Below are 17,235 nucleotides of genomic sequence, written 5' to 3' on the forward strand. Positions count from 1 at the left end.
GGGAAGATCCCACATGCCACGGAGCAGCTGGGCCCGTGAGCCACAACTACTGAGCCTGCGCGTCTGGAGCCTGTGCCCCGCAACGGGAGGGGCCGCGATAGTGAAAGGCCCGCGCACCGCGATGAAGAGCGGTCCCCGTGCCGCGATGAAGAGTGGCCCCCACTTGCCGCAACTAGAGAAAGCCCTCGCACGAACCGAAGACCCAACACAGCCAAAAATAAATAAATAAATAAAATGGCTTGATAGCTACTTTAATATAAATGGTTCCTTTTGTAACCTTATGTGTTTTATTTTATGCATATAAAACCATTATTTAAAAACTGAGAATGGCTTTCCCAGACTACCAAACCTAACTTGATAGCCTAACAAAAACAGTTAAGAATCTGTGGAATAAAAACTCAATCAGAAGGTAGAAGGACTCCCTGCAGCTTTCTTGAAGGTTCTAGATTACCCTGAGATGAACTGATATGGGATGAAGGGAGGTAGGGAGGGCAGCCAGACTGCAGTCATCTGGGTGGGGGAGTTGAAGGCTGGATCTGGGGAGGGGTGAGAATGAACAAGGCAGGTGTGGATTTGAGAATCTGTGAGGGATAAGCTGGTCTTCAGCAACCAATTGGCTGAGACGAGGGAAGTGTAAACAAAAAAAGTCATCCCCAAATTTTGTGATGGAGCCACTAACAGAACAGCAGAAGTCAGCATAGTGAACTGGCTTCTCGGAGGAAAATAACAGGGCATTTTGAGAACAAGGAAGCACTTACTTACCAGTATGGTGTAGTATAATAGAAAGAAACCTAGAAACTTTTTGGAATTTTTTTTGGCCATGTACATGTATTACTTCTTCAAATCAATAAACACAATTTAAAAGCTTAAATAATTAAAACAAAAAACAAAAAGAAAATTAGAGTCAAAAGCCCAGTTCAAATCGTATCTTGTGACTCTTCGAATGTCCTACTAACTGAACCCTGGCTTTCCTATCTGTACAGTGGGATAATTAGTACAGTTGATCAGTGTTAGAAATAGATGTATTATGATTCTACACTAGGGGCTAGGGACACAGAACTGTACAGGACATATCCTTTTTTTTCCCCTCAAGAAGTTGACAATCTACCAAGGTAGAAAGGGCACATGGTTTAAAGATGGTGGAGGGTGGGCATGACCAAAACCTAGCAATGCAAGGTAAATAGAAAAGAAAACACCATGACTTAGCACAAACCAAATGTGTTACACAAAGTTGAGCTCGCCGAGATCTGGGATGCTAAAGGAAGGCTTGGAGAAAAAAAGGAATCAAAGTTAAGGTTGGCCTTGAAGAGCAGAAATGCCAGATATAAGTAGGGGAGGGTGTGTGAGAGAGACATTCAGGAGGTGCTGACACAGCCTCAGAATGGAGACAACCAGAATGGCATTTTAGAGCACGATTTAGGGAGCTCATGGGATACAGACTCACAGAGTGGCCATTATATCTGTGTGATCACAGAATCTTCGGGAAAGAATCCAGACAATGGCACCCGTGCATGACTATCCTTATTCAATACCAAATCACGGCATTTCACAACGTTTCCGTTGAAATCATTCCATGTGTCTATGTCAACTCAACCGTTATGTATTATCCTTTCAAGGAGCTTTTTATAGGATTAGAATGGTTAGGAAGATTCACCATAAGCCTGAGTATAAATAGTCACAGGATTTGTAGCATGGGGTCCTTTGTGCTTGCCCTGAATAAGGAACCAGAAAATGACCTTCTTTCTCCCAGAAATCACAAGGCAGGAGGGAAAGACCAAGGGCACGGACCACAAATGAGCAGTCCCTGGCGTAATCCCCGACAGCGCAGGGCAGCTGGGCCAATTCCATTTGATTCAGTTTGACAGTATCTAAAACGCTCCTGTTCCCAGGAATAAGTGGCTCCAGCCCGAGATCCCTGAAGGAAGTGCTCCTGATGTGTGGGACCGGCAGGCTGCCTGCTGGGAAAACAGGGGTGTGTTCACCTCGCCACGTCCCCACATGCCCGCATCCCTGTCACAGCACAGTCTGAGAGGAATGGCCAACAGGGAACCGGCAGACGTCTATCATTAGCCTCACGGCGCGCAGAGGAGCAGACAATCAAACCACGGCTCATCGCCTGGGGGGTACACTTCCCATTACAGGCACCACGGAGCGGGCGGGGGTCTGTCCCCAGTAGCAGAGAGAGCTGTTTGGTGCTATTTCTTCCTAAAGACTGCTGCTCTGGTTGCAAGATTCAGGCCGGTGATATGAGACAAATGATCCCCAGCCCCACACTATCCCTCTTCAGCGATATTCTAGTTCAACTTCCTGCATAAAGATGATGACACTGAAGGCCATAGTGATTACACTCACTCATGAATGGATGGATGGATGAATGAATGCATGGCAAGGAAATCAATTGGGGGAAATCCTCCATGGGGGCCTATGAAGCTCTGATTCCCCCACAAAAGGGATTTTCCTTCCTGTGAGGAGCAAAAGGGACCAGGAGACCCTGACTATATTGCACACTGTTCTTAATTAGGTAACACCACACTCAGGTCTGTGTGACCCTCCCGATTCCACCAATATTTAATGAGCACCTATTCTGCACTGCCCTAGGACTTCGGGACAGATTCACTGGTGAACAAAACAGATAAAGACCCCATCCTTGAAAAGCTTCTGCAATAAGAGTGGAACATACAGAGTCTGCACACCACCTGCTTAGAAATCAAGTTGCTTATGTTTATGTTTCTATATTTAAAGAGAGAAATGTATCCCTTTGTAATAAAGTGAGGATTATGGATGTTACGAAGGGCTTATGATTTCTTTCCCAAGGAAAGCATTAGAAGGGGACAGACACCTACCTTCTCCCCACCAACACATACTCATCAACAGGCTTCTGCAGGCCTTGGGTCTAGGTTGAGAACAAACTCCTGTGTTCCTCGGAGACCAACCCGGCCAGCTCTGGAGCCCATGGCTATGTTCCAGGAGAGAACCCCACTTTCAGCCCAGAGCTGGGAGCAGGGCAGCTTTACATGGTAAGTGTTTGAGGAAGAAAGATGCAGTAAAACCACTTAAACAGTTTGTGTCTGTGTGCCCTGCAATTCTTAAGTCTTCACAATCACCAGCCTCTAAGTGGTTCAGGGCCCAAGGAAGTAGTTTCTTGTTCTTAGCCCTGTTGCAAGTTGGGGAAGAGGCTGGGTGAATTTCAACATCTCCACCTCCACCCAATCTTACAAACATTATCTACATCTGTAACGCACTGAACAGGATGTCTGTGAATACAAAGATGACCTTGCTGTCTGGGGTACCTAACTACCCAGAACACAGGCACACCTATTTTATTGCACTTTGCTTCACGGTGCCTCACAGATGTTGCTTTTTTTTTTTTTAACAAATGGAAGGTGTGCGGCAGCCCTGCATGGAGCAAGTCTATCGACGCCACTTCCCCAACAGCATCTGCTCACTTTGTGTCTCTGGGTGACATTTTGGTAATTCTCAAATATTTCAAACTTTTTCATTATTATTATATTTGTTACGCTGATCGGTGATCAATGATCTTTGATGTTACTACAATGACTTGAAAGCTCAGATGATGGTGAGCATTTTTTAGCAATTAAGTACTTTTTAATGAAGATATGTACATTATTTTAGACATAATGCTATTGCACACTTAATAGACTACAGGATAGTGTAAATATAGCTTTTATACATACTAGGAGACCAAAAACTTCGTGTTACTCACTTTATTGCAATATTTGCTTTATTTCAGTGGTCTAGAACCCAACCCGCAATATCTCTGAGATATGCCTGTAGCTCCTACTTATCACTGTTGAAGTTTTACCTGTTAACTGTACCAAGAAGGGGAACAAGATTCATCAAGTCTAAAGTCTACTTCAGGGTACAAGCAGCAAGACAGAAAAATCCATTTAAGGATTGCTATAGCTTTTTACATCCAATTGCCCTTTGTTACCCAAACCTCAGTCAGAAGCACACTGAAGAGGTAGGTGTGAGGGAGGAGGGAACATGGGGGAAGAAGAGGCACACAGGCAAATGGAGTCAGCTTCATTGTTTCAAGAGCTGTTTTACCATTCTTTCCAAAAAGAACAATGGACAAATCAAGCTCTAAGGAGAGGCCCACACCTCAACATTACTAAAATTTTCCTCAAAATTTATTCATACTTGGTAGGTTATACGTTTCTGGGAATGTATCCATTTATTCTAGGTTGGCCAATTTGTTGGCATATAATTGCTCATAATAGTCCCTTATGATCATCTATATTTCTGTGGTATCAGTTGTAACCTCTCCTCTTTCATTTCTGATTTATTTATTTGAGTTCTCTCTCTCTTTTTTTCTGAGTGAGTCTAGCTAAAGAGTTGTCTGTTTTATTTATCTTTCCAAAAAACCAGCTCTTGGTTTCACTGATCTTTTCTATTGTCTTTTTAGTCTCTATTTCATTTATTTCTGCTGATCTTTGTTATTTCCTTCCTTCTACTAACTTTGGGCTTAGTTTATGCTTTTTCTAGTTCCTTGAAGGCATTATGCTAAATGAAATAAGTCAGACAGAGAAAGACAAATACTGTATGATCTCACTTATATGTGGAATCAAAAACAAAAACAAAAACAAAAACGAACACATAAGACACAGACTCATAGATATAGAGAACAGATTGGTGGTTGGCAGAAGCAAGGGGTGGGGAAGGTGAGCAAAATGGGAGAAGGGGGTCAAAACAAATTTCCAGTTATAAGATAAATAAATCCAGAGGATGTAATGTAAATAATTACCAATACTATACTGTATATTTGGAAGTTGCTAGGAGAGTAGATCTTAAACGTTTTCATCACGAGAAAAAAAAACTGTAACTATGTGTGGTAATAGATGTTAACTAGACCCACTGTAGTGATCATTTTGCAATGTGTACATATATCAAATCATTTTGTTGTACACCTAAAAGGAATACAATGTTATATGTCAATTATCTCTCAATTTTAAAAATGTATTCAGAAATAGTTAAATTAGAATTTCAGTACCAGTCCTTTTTCCTACCTGTGAGAGGTAGGGGAAAGCATTTTGGAAAATTTTTTAAACTAGAAAAATATCAAGATAGTTTTTTAAAGTTTTTAAAATTGAGATATAATTCATTTAAAGGTACAGATCTTAATGGTACAAGTTGAACAGTTTTGACAAATGCATACACTCGTGTAACTTATAGTTCTACCAGCATACAGAGCATTTCCATCATTCCAGAAAATTTCCTTGTGTTCCTCCCCAGTCAATCTACCTCCAAGCAACCGCTAATCTGATTTCTATCACCTATGATTGGTTTTGCCTTTTTTAGAACTTCATGTAAATGTGTTAAGACATAGTTTTACCTTTTGAATATTGCTGAAAAAAATACAAATTGTTTTTAGAAAACATCCTTTTCTATTTGTGGAATTAGTGGGAAAAAATATTTTTGAGGGAACCACTTCCTGAAGTCATAAATACCTACATTATTTTCTATTTTTATTGCTTTAAATAACCATCCCTGTTGATCTGGGGACATGGAAAGCTAGTCATGCCAACTATAAACAAGTGTTATCTTGGTTCTAAATGCCTGAGCCAATATTTTCCCCCAATTCCTATGTCCTTCATTGTCTAATTACCTCTTCCAGGCAGGGCCAGAACATTCCCATACACAAAGGAAGTTGATTTTTATCCCCTCCCCTTATTCTTTTGAGAATAAGCCTATTCCACATGAGGGGGTCCCTCAAAAGAGAAATCTGTAGGGTCATCCAGAGGGAAATGACTTAAGAAAAAAAATAAATGATTTCTATTTAAGACTTAAGCAAACTTTGTCCAATGAGACAGAGCAACATCCATGATTTTCCTGACAGTGGCAAGGGTGTCTGGTAGGGCTCTTACAGACATTCTTCAGCAATGCTTGAAAGTCCTGTCCTTCAATACAGCTATGGGCTAGTCTACAGGTCCCCAGATTCCTAAATGACTCTAGGCTATCCTTACTATCATTCCAGCTTGAAAATATGAGCAAATAATAAATCAAGCCAGAAAGATAACCTTTCTGATGAATCAAGATCCTGAAGCTTTATCCTGTAACTATTCCCAGGTGAGTGAATTGTCTATGGGGACGCGTTCACCTTAGAACAGCCACACGTAAGGAAACTTTGAAGGGGGTGTTCCTTTAAAAGTTCAGTGTGCAGATGTAGAGAATGGACCTGAGGACACGGGGAGGGGGAAGGGGAAACTGGGATGAAGTGAGAGAGTAGCATTAACACATATACACGACCAAATGTAAAACAGATAGCTAGTGGGAAGCAGCTGCATAGCACAGGGAGATCAGCTCGGTGCTGTGTGACCACCTAGAGGGGTGGGATAGGGAGGGTGGGATGGAGATGCAAGAGGGAGGGGATATGGGGATATATGTATACATACAGCTGATTCACTTTGTTATACAGCAGAAACTAACACAACATTGCAAAGCAATTATACTCCAATAAAGATGTTAAAAAAAAAGTTCAGTGTGGGCAGCAGTGTCATTTTTCCCTCCACCCCATTTGATTGCATCTGCCAGCTCCTGCTTCCTGTACTACACACCTGCTCCCAAAGCTTCACAGGTCATCCCCAACCTCAGAGCAAAGCTGTACTAACGTCCTGCCCTCCTTCTTCGAGACTAGCCCAGCGCCTTACACAATACAACTGTGCTTGCTGAATGAATCCAAATACTCCTCACCTTCCACATGTCCAGTTGAAATGTCACCTATTCTAGGAAGCATCTTCTTCCCTCTCACTGAGTACCTTTGTTGTCAAATTCCTCTCTCATTTGTCAGCACCATTATTCGCCACTCTAACAGTATCTCGGGTTATTAGTCACCTTCTTAGTTGAGTATATCTTACCCTCTCCGACTATACCAAGCATGTTTCAAAGCAGAGTTCTGTTCAATAAATCTTTGGATCTCTGTAAACACAGTTTCTCTCACCAAGTAAGCACTCAAATATTTGATAATTCCCATAGCTATGCCAATCTATTATAAATACATTTAAACTTGCAAAGATGTTACTTTTATGTGGTTGTCGCCTGTTTTGTATGCCAATGATTCTAATCTAATCATCGTTGCTTCTAAATGTGGCTTCCCCCTCCTTAATATGAACGTCCTACCATCTCTGTGCATTAGGAAATCAGAGATGTACACCCCAAAGTTATTTGGAAAAATAATTGTAGAGCAGCCTGGGCTCTTTAGATTATCAAATTACAATTTAAAAAATCTTACATTAATGTTATCTTTTTTTGAAAAGGGATACAAACCCTTCTAAAGCAAAGGGTGCCTTAATGGGTAAGAATTTAGGTATGCTTTGATCACCTATTAATCAGCTTTTAAAGGAACGTGACTTCCCGTGGGCAAGCACAAAACAAAAAGGCCTCCTTTTGCACATGCGAGAACTCAGAGTTCCTACACCAAAAATGAAAGGAGGACAAATTGCCCATCCACACCCACAGAGGTTGTCTGATTGAGTTAAAGTTTTGAAGAATTTCAAGGGCCTCTTTAACTCCTGCTGAGAGAACCAAATCTCTCTCCATGGCACAAGAAGTAAGATGCCTAAGTTTCTAGGAAATGCAAGTGACCTTTCTTTGCAAACGACAAGGCCAAGTTAAGCTCTAAGTCAGAAACTGAAGCCTTCAGTCTCTAGCCAGCCTGACTGGGGACCACTGGGAAATACCTCAAAAACTAACCACAAAGAACAAACAACAGCCAGAATCTCTGAACACCCCTTGGGCCACCACGAGGAGAGACTAGATGAGACCAAGCTCATCTAGCACAAGATGGCTCTAGATAACATAGATAGGAAAACAAAGAGGTTTCAAAGCACTTTAAAACAAAAACCAAACCCAAAAAATAGGCCAGCAAGCCAGTTTCAAAACTTCAGCGGCCCTCAAATGCCACTTCTCCTGGTAACCCAGTCCATGTGCCATCTCTGTTCTTATCATCAGAACTTCGCCTGCACTGATCAATCATCCCCGTGCTGGACAAAAATGTCACAAGTGTGTATTTACAATGATTTCCTTAAAAATGCCTACCAGGGATTTAGCCTGTTAGCTTTCCTTTTGGATCGGCAGCCCAGTCCCATTAAGTTCACAGTGACTTTTTTTTTCTCCCTGCATACCAGCCAGGAGGCAGAAGCGTGGTGAGCGCTTCCTGAGCAACCTTCACTTCGCTCACCCCGCTCATCCCTGGACCGCCCCACACTCTCCATTTCTCCTCTAGCCACGCTGCAGAGACCCATCCAAGCTGAGCTGCTAACTTCTGCCAGAAGGGCTGTTCACCCTACCAAGGGTCACGGCCGTGTCCACCCAAACCTGTTTCCGTCCACTGCTCTTCCTGCTAGCACACAATTTGGTTAAAGAGTACAAAATATGTAGGTTTGAAGAGAAAAAGCTAGTGGTGAGAAGGAATAGGATAATAATTTGAAGGTTTAAAAAAAACGGTGCCAAAATAGGTGTAGAAAAAGACAACTAAAAGAGATTAGGGGTGAGGGAGTGTAGAATTTTAGAAGAATTATTAACCCTGATTGTTTCACTTATGTTGTCCTCAATCCACTTTAAAGAAGCCAGTGGGAATAGCAGAGGATGCATCATGGATGCAGAGAGGATAGAACTGAAACCAGCAAACCCATAGTTAAGGGAAATGCCCTGGCCCTACGAGGCTGTGTTGACAAATGGCAGACGAACATACATTTTTATATTTTAAGCTAAGATTACACGTTAAGATATATGTATATCATTTTTTAGGATTCTCTACTTCATTCAACTATTCTAAAAAACCGGTCCATACATTCAAAGTCTTCCTAGGAATTGTCTCTTGGGGTGGGAGGGAGTATGGGCATTTGTGTTGTATAGCTTTGGAATACTGTAGAATTAATCTATTAATCAATCAATAAAAATATATATACACACCTACACAATACAATATGTTATATTTTTATTGACCAATAGATTGATTCTATAGTATTGCAAAGCTATTACTATGGTCTTATCTCAACCTGCTCCTGTGATTTAAGGGTTTTTGTTTATTTGGGGTTTTTGTTTATTTTGTTTTTAGTCTTCAGTGGAATTAGACAATAGCTACTCAATGGCATTTAAATAACACCCATTATAAGAGAAAAGGACAGATTTTATATTATACAGTGACAATGGCCCAGGATCTGCAATATGACAAGTAAATTTCAACAATAGGGAAATTAATTTTTCATGATATAATTTTAAAAATATGGATTAGAAGGTAAACCTTTATGTTTTGTTTTACACAAATAGCATAGGCTACACAGTTAATTTTCCTTTTTCCTGCTTGAAGCAAGCCCAGAATGAAGCCTAGCACAGAACTGGCAGGGATGGAAAGGAGGCTGGGACCGTAGATGGTGGTGAAGCTCTTCTTCCAGACAAGGAGAATAACATCCCTGCAATCATTCCTCTCCTTTAGCGACCCTTGTTCGGCTTCCCTGGAGCCAACAGGCAGTTGAGAATGGGCAATATTTCCCAGAAATTTATTAATAATTTTCCTTACCTTAATTTGTATTTCTTAAAATATTATTACAACATTAAAGGAAAAATCATCTCCTATGACAGAACCATTTTCAATTCTGGGTCCCTTTCCATCTTTGATCACATGCACAAAGATAGATTTTAGACGACTATATCCTACTGTATGCAAATCTGTGGCTGATCTATTCATTTATTTTGAAAAAAACTTTTCATACTTCCATTTATTCATTTACTTATTCAGTAAGCATTTATTAAAGTATATGTTAGGTTTCAGGCACTGTTCCAGGTACTATGAATATAAAGATAGATAAAAACCAGATCCCTACTGTCGAAAAGCTCTCAGGTTAGTGGAATATAACATAATTACAACGCACAGCATTGTAATAAATACAGATTTAAAGGCCTCTGCGTTTACCATCTTAATGGCTTCACGATCTTCTAGCTGGATAATATAACTTAATTCACACAACTATTCCCTTTCTTGATGACTTTTCATTATCACAAGCATTGCTGCAATTAACATGTTTCACATCTTTTTTTTCTGTTGACCATTTCCCTGGATAAATTCCTAGGAGTAAGATTACTGAGTCAAAGGGTATTAATTCAGATTTTTAGAGCTACTGATGTGCTTGTTAAGTAGCTTCATACAAGGATCATAAAGATATACAAAGTCACCAGTTCTTCTAAGCATTGCCAAGTCTTACCACTAAATCTGTTTTAGGATTTTCAAAAGGAGGTACCCATTATTGTCTTAATTTGATTAATTAATAGCAGGGCAGAACATTTTCTCATGGTTAAGATTTTTATTTCCCTTTGTGGGGTGTGTGTTTATAGCAGATCTATCTATACTTTATCATTATTATAGTAGCTTTCTAAAATATTTTCATATGTTACATACATAATAACTTTTCATCTTAATTTATTGCAAATTTTTTTCCTGTTTGTTGTCCTCTTTATTTAGCTAAACTTTCTTCAAATCATACCAAAATTTTAACTCTCTTTTATTTTTAGTCACAACTGTTTATTTTTTCCTCTGGAATTTCTTCCATGGTGTCAGTCTTAAGAACTGTGTCCTTCTACCGTTGGCACAAATGTTCTACTCTGCTGTGCATTCATTTTTAACTCATTCAGCTTTCAACAAATGTCTCCTATGTGCTCTGCTTGGCACCAGGAATAAAAAAATGATGAATGAATGACATACTAATACAAATTATCCAAAGCTGGGAAATAGGCAAAAGGGGTTACTGCATGTCCTCCCATTATCACACTGGGAACCCCATTAATTGATTCTCTAGGGACAGGTATCTTTGCTTGACACACTATTTACTATTTATGAGATAGTTTACAACTCTCTTAGTGTAGATGTTAACCGGTAGAAAACCAAAAGCAAAACAAATGAGTCTTGTCAGATAACCATGAAAATAAACTTCGACCAGCAGAGACGCAAGAGATTCATCCCCTAGAAAAGATAACCTCAGAGGTTACAGTTTCACTACCCTGCAGGACGCTATGTAGTTGTGCATCTAACTTAGCAATCTTAATCAAGTTTTTTTCTCTTTCAGTCATTATAAATACTTTGCTGTTTCACCATTCTCTTTGAGCCAGCCTTACCATCTTGCAGATGCCCTCATTAGTGAGTTAAATAAAGCTTTGATGCATGCTCACTTCATGTTTATATGAGAGCCAAGAAATCTGGCTGCTAGCATCAGCCCTGCCACTTCTACCCACGTCATAGTTCACTTAACCCTTAACCTCCTCCTTGACTTCTGGCTTCCTTTTTTTGCGGGGAGGGGGGGGAAATCGTGGGTTTCTGTAAGGTTGAATGGTATTCAGGAAACCAGAGCAACTGGAAAACTGTATTTCTATATACAGATACATATGTTGAATCAGAATGAATGATCAGATTCTAAGTTCGAAGCCCAGGATCCCCCAGGCCTGAGGGAGTGGAGCCTGAGAAGCCCATGCCAGTGTCTGGTGGGACACTTCACCAGCAGGGCTGGCTCCGAGCAGCCAGGACCACACAGGAACAAGGTTATGTAGTGCAGTGGAAAGAACAAGGGTCTCTAGCCAGGTGGACCTGGCTTCAACCCTCAGCCCTGCCTCTTCTAGGGTCTCTTGAGCCTCTTTCTTTTTCTACAAAATAAAGTGGTTACGATGAGTCAATGGGCCCATGCGTAAAGAACCTTGTCACTACTGTCACATACTAGGTCTTCAATAAATGCCACTTCTTTTTCTTTCCCTGCTGGGTGGCAGGCCTCTCTGGAGGAATTTCCTCTGGAAGAGACTGAACCAGGCGATGTCCAAGGTCTCTTGAGTTCTAACGCCCCCCACAGCAAGGCCAACCAGCCAGGGGTGGGTTCTGACAGCCCGTGCGAGGCCACCGCGCCCACCCGCCTGGCACACGTACCTCTCCTACCACCTCTATGATGTCGCCAACTTTCAGCTCAAGCTCATCATCGTTCTGGGGCAGGTAGCTGAACGCCACCTGGCACCGGCGCCTCCGTCGCTCGCCTGCACGGGAAAAGCAAAATATTCAGACACAGCTCTTGTCTCAAAATTAGATTTTAAAGAGAGGCATCCTAGGCATGCAGGCAAATTAAGCTGACTTGTTTCAAATATGCTCTCTGGGGCATGGCTAGAGGCATGGCAGCTCTGGTCTCTGAGAGAGAGGCAGGAGAAAGCAGAGCAATGCTTCTTGGTCTTTTAAAAGCTGCTGGGTCAGAAAGGCATGGATATGAGAAACCAATCCGTTGGTGCAGAAGGCAGAACCCCACCCCTGAAGCGCTGGAGCCCAGGGTTGCCTTAAACGGTTTTCTGTGGATAGGGCTTTGTATTTGCTGCTGGTGACTTTTAATGAAAGCTGATGTGATATGGCAGAGGAAAAAGAATGGTCTGCTTCTAGTGCTAGCAGGGCAGAGGAAATTTTTCCCAAATGTGCAAAGGAAAAGATAAAGTATCCTGGCCTTTTTCTTACTAATCATCACCCTTTTAACATGCTGGAACTCAGGCTGATAAGCAAAGGCTGATTTACATTTCAGCCTCCTCTTGGTACCATTTCAAATGCCCCACAGGGGTTCAGCAAATCCACTTTTGTCCTCTTCCCTCTGTCCCAGGGGATCCATTAGCAGGATCGCTGGCTGCTTACACAGAACCAACCCAGGCACATCGAGATAAAAACCAGGGCCACACTTCACTTGACTGAAGGACCCTCAAGGTCACAGCATCTCACTCACCCAGTGTGGCCCAACCGGGAGGTGCTGGCTTAAAGCGGTTCAAGTACAGATGCAACTGTCCACGCCACAGACATGCACTGTGGGGGGAAAGAACACACATGTGGTGTGTGTGTGACGGGGCTCGGGGAGCGGCGGGGCAGAGACAGACAGACGGCAGTGGAGGCCCAAGCTGGGAAGAGGTGGATAAGAGAGAGGAACCGAGACCAGCGTTGCTCAGAAGTTTGCCACTCAAGGCTGACCACTTCACCTCATCCCTTCCTGCCACCGCATGGCCTTGAAAACCAAAGGGATCAACGACTTCAAGGAAACACATTTAGAAATGCTTACATTATTTTTGGATACTGCCTACAGGGATTCTTTTCCTTTTCTAACCTTTCCCTGAGAGAGCAAGTCCCCGCAGGAGTGATCACAGGCCACACTGAGACCCCCATGCAGGGTGACATCACACAAAGGGGCAGGCCTTTGCTACATCTGACGTGCTCACTGATCAATATTTATCAAAAGCCAGTGGCCTAGTTCTCTCTGTTCCATTTTTTTTCTGCCTGAACCTCACTAAGGAAGAACAGAGTTGAATAGAGGGAAGAGGGCAGAAGTTCAGAATCAATATCTCGTCTAGTCACATCTTAGGCGACGACGTGAATACACTCCACCCCTTTGTGCGAAATCACGAGCCGGCTGGTCTCGATGAGAGCAAATGCAGAGCTCTCAGGCCAGTTCCCAGGTGCTAACTGCACCGTCAGCGGGCAGAGTAGGGCAGCCCAAGGCTCTCCCAGGGACAGAGGGCTCACCCCAGATGGCTCTTCGCAGGCGGGAAGTCAGGAAGAGCGGTCTCCAGGGCAAAGAACTCCACCGCTATTCCCTGGCTTCCAACACAAAGGAAGGCAAAGCAAGCCCTCTGTCATAAAGGATACAGATTTCTCATTCTAGCCAAGAAAGTCTAGATGATGAGGTGATCTCGGCACCTGTCTCCTACTCCCTGTGACTCCCCTACCCTCATGTACACCTCTTAAGATGAAGTTGTATAAATCTTTAAGAGCTTTATTTGTTACATGTTACATTCAAAACAAACTCTGCAGATACAATCTGAATACGAAACAAGTAAACATGACAAATGTCTGAAACTCGACACTCATAACCACAGAGGTCACCAAAGTCCTGACCAAAGTGACTTAAAAATAACATCTAAAGACCTACTGTGAGCTGAAGTCATAAAACTTAGTTAAATGTAAGTTCGTATCTTCACAGAACCCTCTGTAAAAAGTAGCATCTAACCCAACACTACACAAAGGGTGAAGGAGAGGCGATATATTCTTCGAGAAAAGACTAACCCAGCAGAGTCAGGACCTAGAACAGAATAATATTTCTCTCGAACCAAATCTTTCCATCAGAATTCTGTAACGCCCTGTCTGGAATCAGAAAGAACAGCACACTTACTAATCTCTCTCTGCCAGGCTAGTCAGTATTTCTTAACTACCTCTAAGGTTATTCAACTGGTGGCACAAAGACCTATAAAGCACACTGCCAACATACAAGACCAAGAAAAGTGAGCCCGACAGGGAAGTATCCAGAGGTCACTGGTGGAAAAGGTCACCTGACACAACCCCAAGCAGAAACAATTATTCCCTCCGACACTGGGATAGTTTGTGATCTTTCTAAAGCACCCCTGATACCCATCACCCTAACTTATCCTGCCAACCACATGAGTTAAAAAGAAAAGAGCCAGAATGAGCAAACATTTTACAAATGAGGCAAGTAGGGCTCAGTGACTTACCCCAGGTCACCAATCTAGTAAGTGGCAGTATGTCCTTGGCCTGAGTTCAGAGCTCTCACTCCAATGCTGGATGAACCAATTTAGTTCACACCTCGTCCCAAGTTCTCTGCAATCTGTACTTAGCTGCTTCCCACAACATTGCATAACACAGCCTTAGGGCTTCTCCACGGCTTTCACATTACAGATAACTCCCAAACTCCTGCACTGCTGCTTTCCAGTCCTCTACTTCTGCAAATTACTGTTTCAATCTTGTTTGCCAGTTCCACCCAATGTAAAACCCAGTTCGGGGGGAATATTTGACGTTAGGAGACACTGCATTTCAGTGGCTTCTGTCCATCTTAAATTTAAGGGAATTTAAGGATGTCATTTGCCATTTTTTCCTTTCTTGGTATTTCACTGATGTTTACTAGTTGGTCTTGACCTTCCTTGAAGAGGTATGTAGACAACAATGTCATCCCCTTTCAACAGCTGGTATAAACTGGAGGAAAAAAATGCATGACTTGCCCAAGGTTGTGGTTCGGAATCCTTTCGTTTAAGCTACCACCCTCACGCCCAGAGCTCCGTCCACACGAACTCAAGTTTTAATACATTTCATCGGGCTTTTTTCTTTTTGCCACTGTGTGTGTTTTTTAGGCAGGACCACTTAACTCCTTACACATAATTGAAAGAAGTAACGGACACGAGTTTTATGGACATACAAGCAAATGTATATGGGCACATGCACATGGCTTACCAAAAAAAGTATGACTGAGGCAGACTTCATAAGGCATACTTGACACGTCTCTCTACTTTACTGCCATATTGTATGACGGCCACAAAATACACATGCATGAACATGCATTCATATAGAGGAACACAGGCAAACACAGGTGACAAGGCAGGCACCCTCAACTCCCTCATTAGATCTCATAACCACCTTCCATTCATGACCAGCTTTGTTTAATAAAATAGTAACAGGTAACATTTACTGAGCACCTACTGTGTCCCAGAGACTACTAAGGACTTTATATGCATTAATGCATTTAATTCTCACATTGAACCTTGAGGGTAGATCTTGGACCCTCCCTTTTACAGACAAGGAGACTGAGTATTTTACCAGAGGTCTTACAGCTAGAAAGTACTAGAAGGGTCAGGGATTTCAAGTCAGGAGATGCAACTCCAGAGACTGCCTCCCCTGTCTGACTGTTCTTAAGAAGAATCCTCGGCTATGAGTCTTGAGACTGCAGAAGGGAGTAGCTGGGCTAACATGGGACATGGTTAAGTTGTGAAACCAGGAAGTGACAAACCACAAATCAGGAGCGTTTCCTTACAGCTGCTGGCAACTGGGGCCCATATTTTAATGAAATAAAGCTGGTTGGATGGGGAGGAAATGTCGTATATTCACATTCTCTAAAAATGAAATAGCAGAAACTGCAAAGGATGCCATGACCCAGCCTCAGAAACAGCACACACATCTATATTTTAGAGCCTTCCGGGGTCTTACAACATGTGAAAACTTTACTAGGTCAATTCATTCAATGACCACAAAAATATAACAACAAATAGTGCAGTGGTTGAAAAAAACCTTTGGGTAAACTGAAAAGTTTCAACACTCATACAGTCTATTTTTTTTTTTCATCTCACATCCTCCTTGACAGAACAAGAGTATAACTACCAGGGTGATATTTCCAAGAAACTCACTAAATTAATCAAATGGAGCCTCACCACATGCCTAGGAAACACAGCAGTGTCCTGATGTCGTTTTACAAAAGAGAAAACATTTATACAAGCAAAGAGGAACATCAGAAGAAGCCCCTAATCCTCAGGGTTACTTCTGGCATTTTCTCCAGACATGGCCTGGGGTCCACCTGGGTCAGAATGTTGACCTGCAAGGCAGACCTACGGAACTGCACTCTCTGAGGTTGAGGCCAGGGGCCTGCATTTAAACCTGACTCCGCAAGTGACACTGCCCACAAAAATCTAAACCTCAACAACGAATCAGAGCCACTAATTACACGTGAGAACAGGAAAATACCTTGTTGGGAACAAGTGGTCTCCCTTTGGAGGACACTAACCAGTGGTTCTCAATCTTGGTTGCACCCTGAAAGCACCTGCGGAGCTTTCATAAAACTCCCCATAACGTCCTAACAGCAGCCCCTAAGGAACAAGGTCTCCATACAAAAATGGCTTCTTCCAGGGCTGGGGCAAAGAAAATACAAAGTGAGACTGGAATATGTGGTTATGACAATATTAACGAAGCACTCTAAGGCTTGAGGGGTCACTTGTAAAGGACACAAGGCTCAGCTTGGTGGGGCTTCCACTGGTCAAATCTGGGACAACAACAGCATGTACTAAAGGATTTATTCATTTCAAAAAAAATTCATGAGCCCATAATGATACATTCACTAGGTAGCTAGGTTGAGAGCTAGCTAGATGAATGGATAAGATTAGATAGGTAAGTATGGGCCAAGAGGGGAAAGCTCTTCTTTACAAAAGAATGTCAACTAATGCATGTAGAAATGATAGAAACACATAATCACCATTTTATAACCATCATGGCAACAACTGTTTCTGGCAAGAATCAATGGTTGCTAAAACCACTGGGTGAAATCCTGTTGGGGATTAGGATATTTAGAGAGTCTCAAAGTATCTCCCCACAGATTATTCATTGATTACAAAAGGAAATGGTCTCCTGAGTATGGAGAAACCTGGCAGACACAGCCTCAAAGTTCATGT

At 42.2% G+C, this 17,235-nt stretch overlaps 1 protein-coding gene across 4 annotated transcripts in view; it reads right to left on the minus strand.

Annotated features, from left to right (window-relative positions):
• SH3KBP1 (SH3 domain containing kinase binding protein 1) overlaps positions 1-17,235 on the minus strand; it is a 350,137-nt gene that overhangs the window by 161,052 nt on the left and 171,850 nt on the right. For all 4 annotated transcript variants that reach the window (XM_057538746.1, XM_007174679.3, XM_007174678.3 and 1 more), the window contains one exon: positions 11,924-12,027. In XM_057538746.1, the coding sequence (XP_057394729.1) occupies positions 11,924-12,027 (104 nt within the window). The remainder of the gene's footprint in view (positions 1-11,923; positions 12,028-17,235) is intronic.

Source organism: Balaenoptera acutorostrata, chromosome X, assembly GCF_949987535.1.
Source record: "Balaenoptera acutorostrata chromosome X, mBalAcu1.1, whole genome shotgun sequence".
NCBI classification, from domain to species: Eukaryota; Metazoa; Chordata; class Mammalia; order Artiodactyla; family Balaenopteridae; genus Balaenoptera; species Balaenoptera acutorostrata.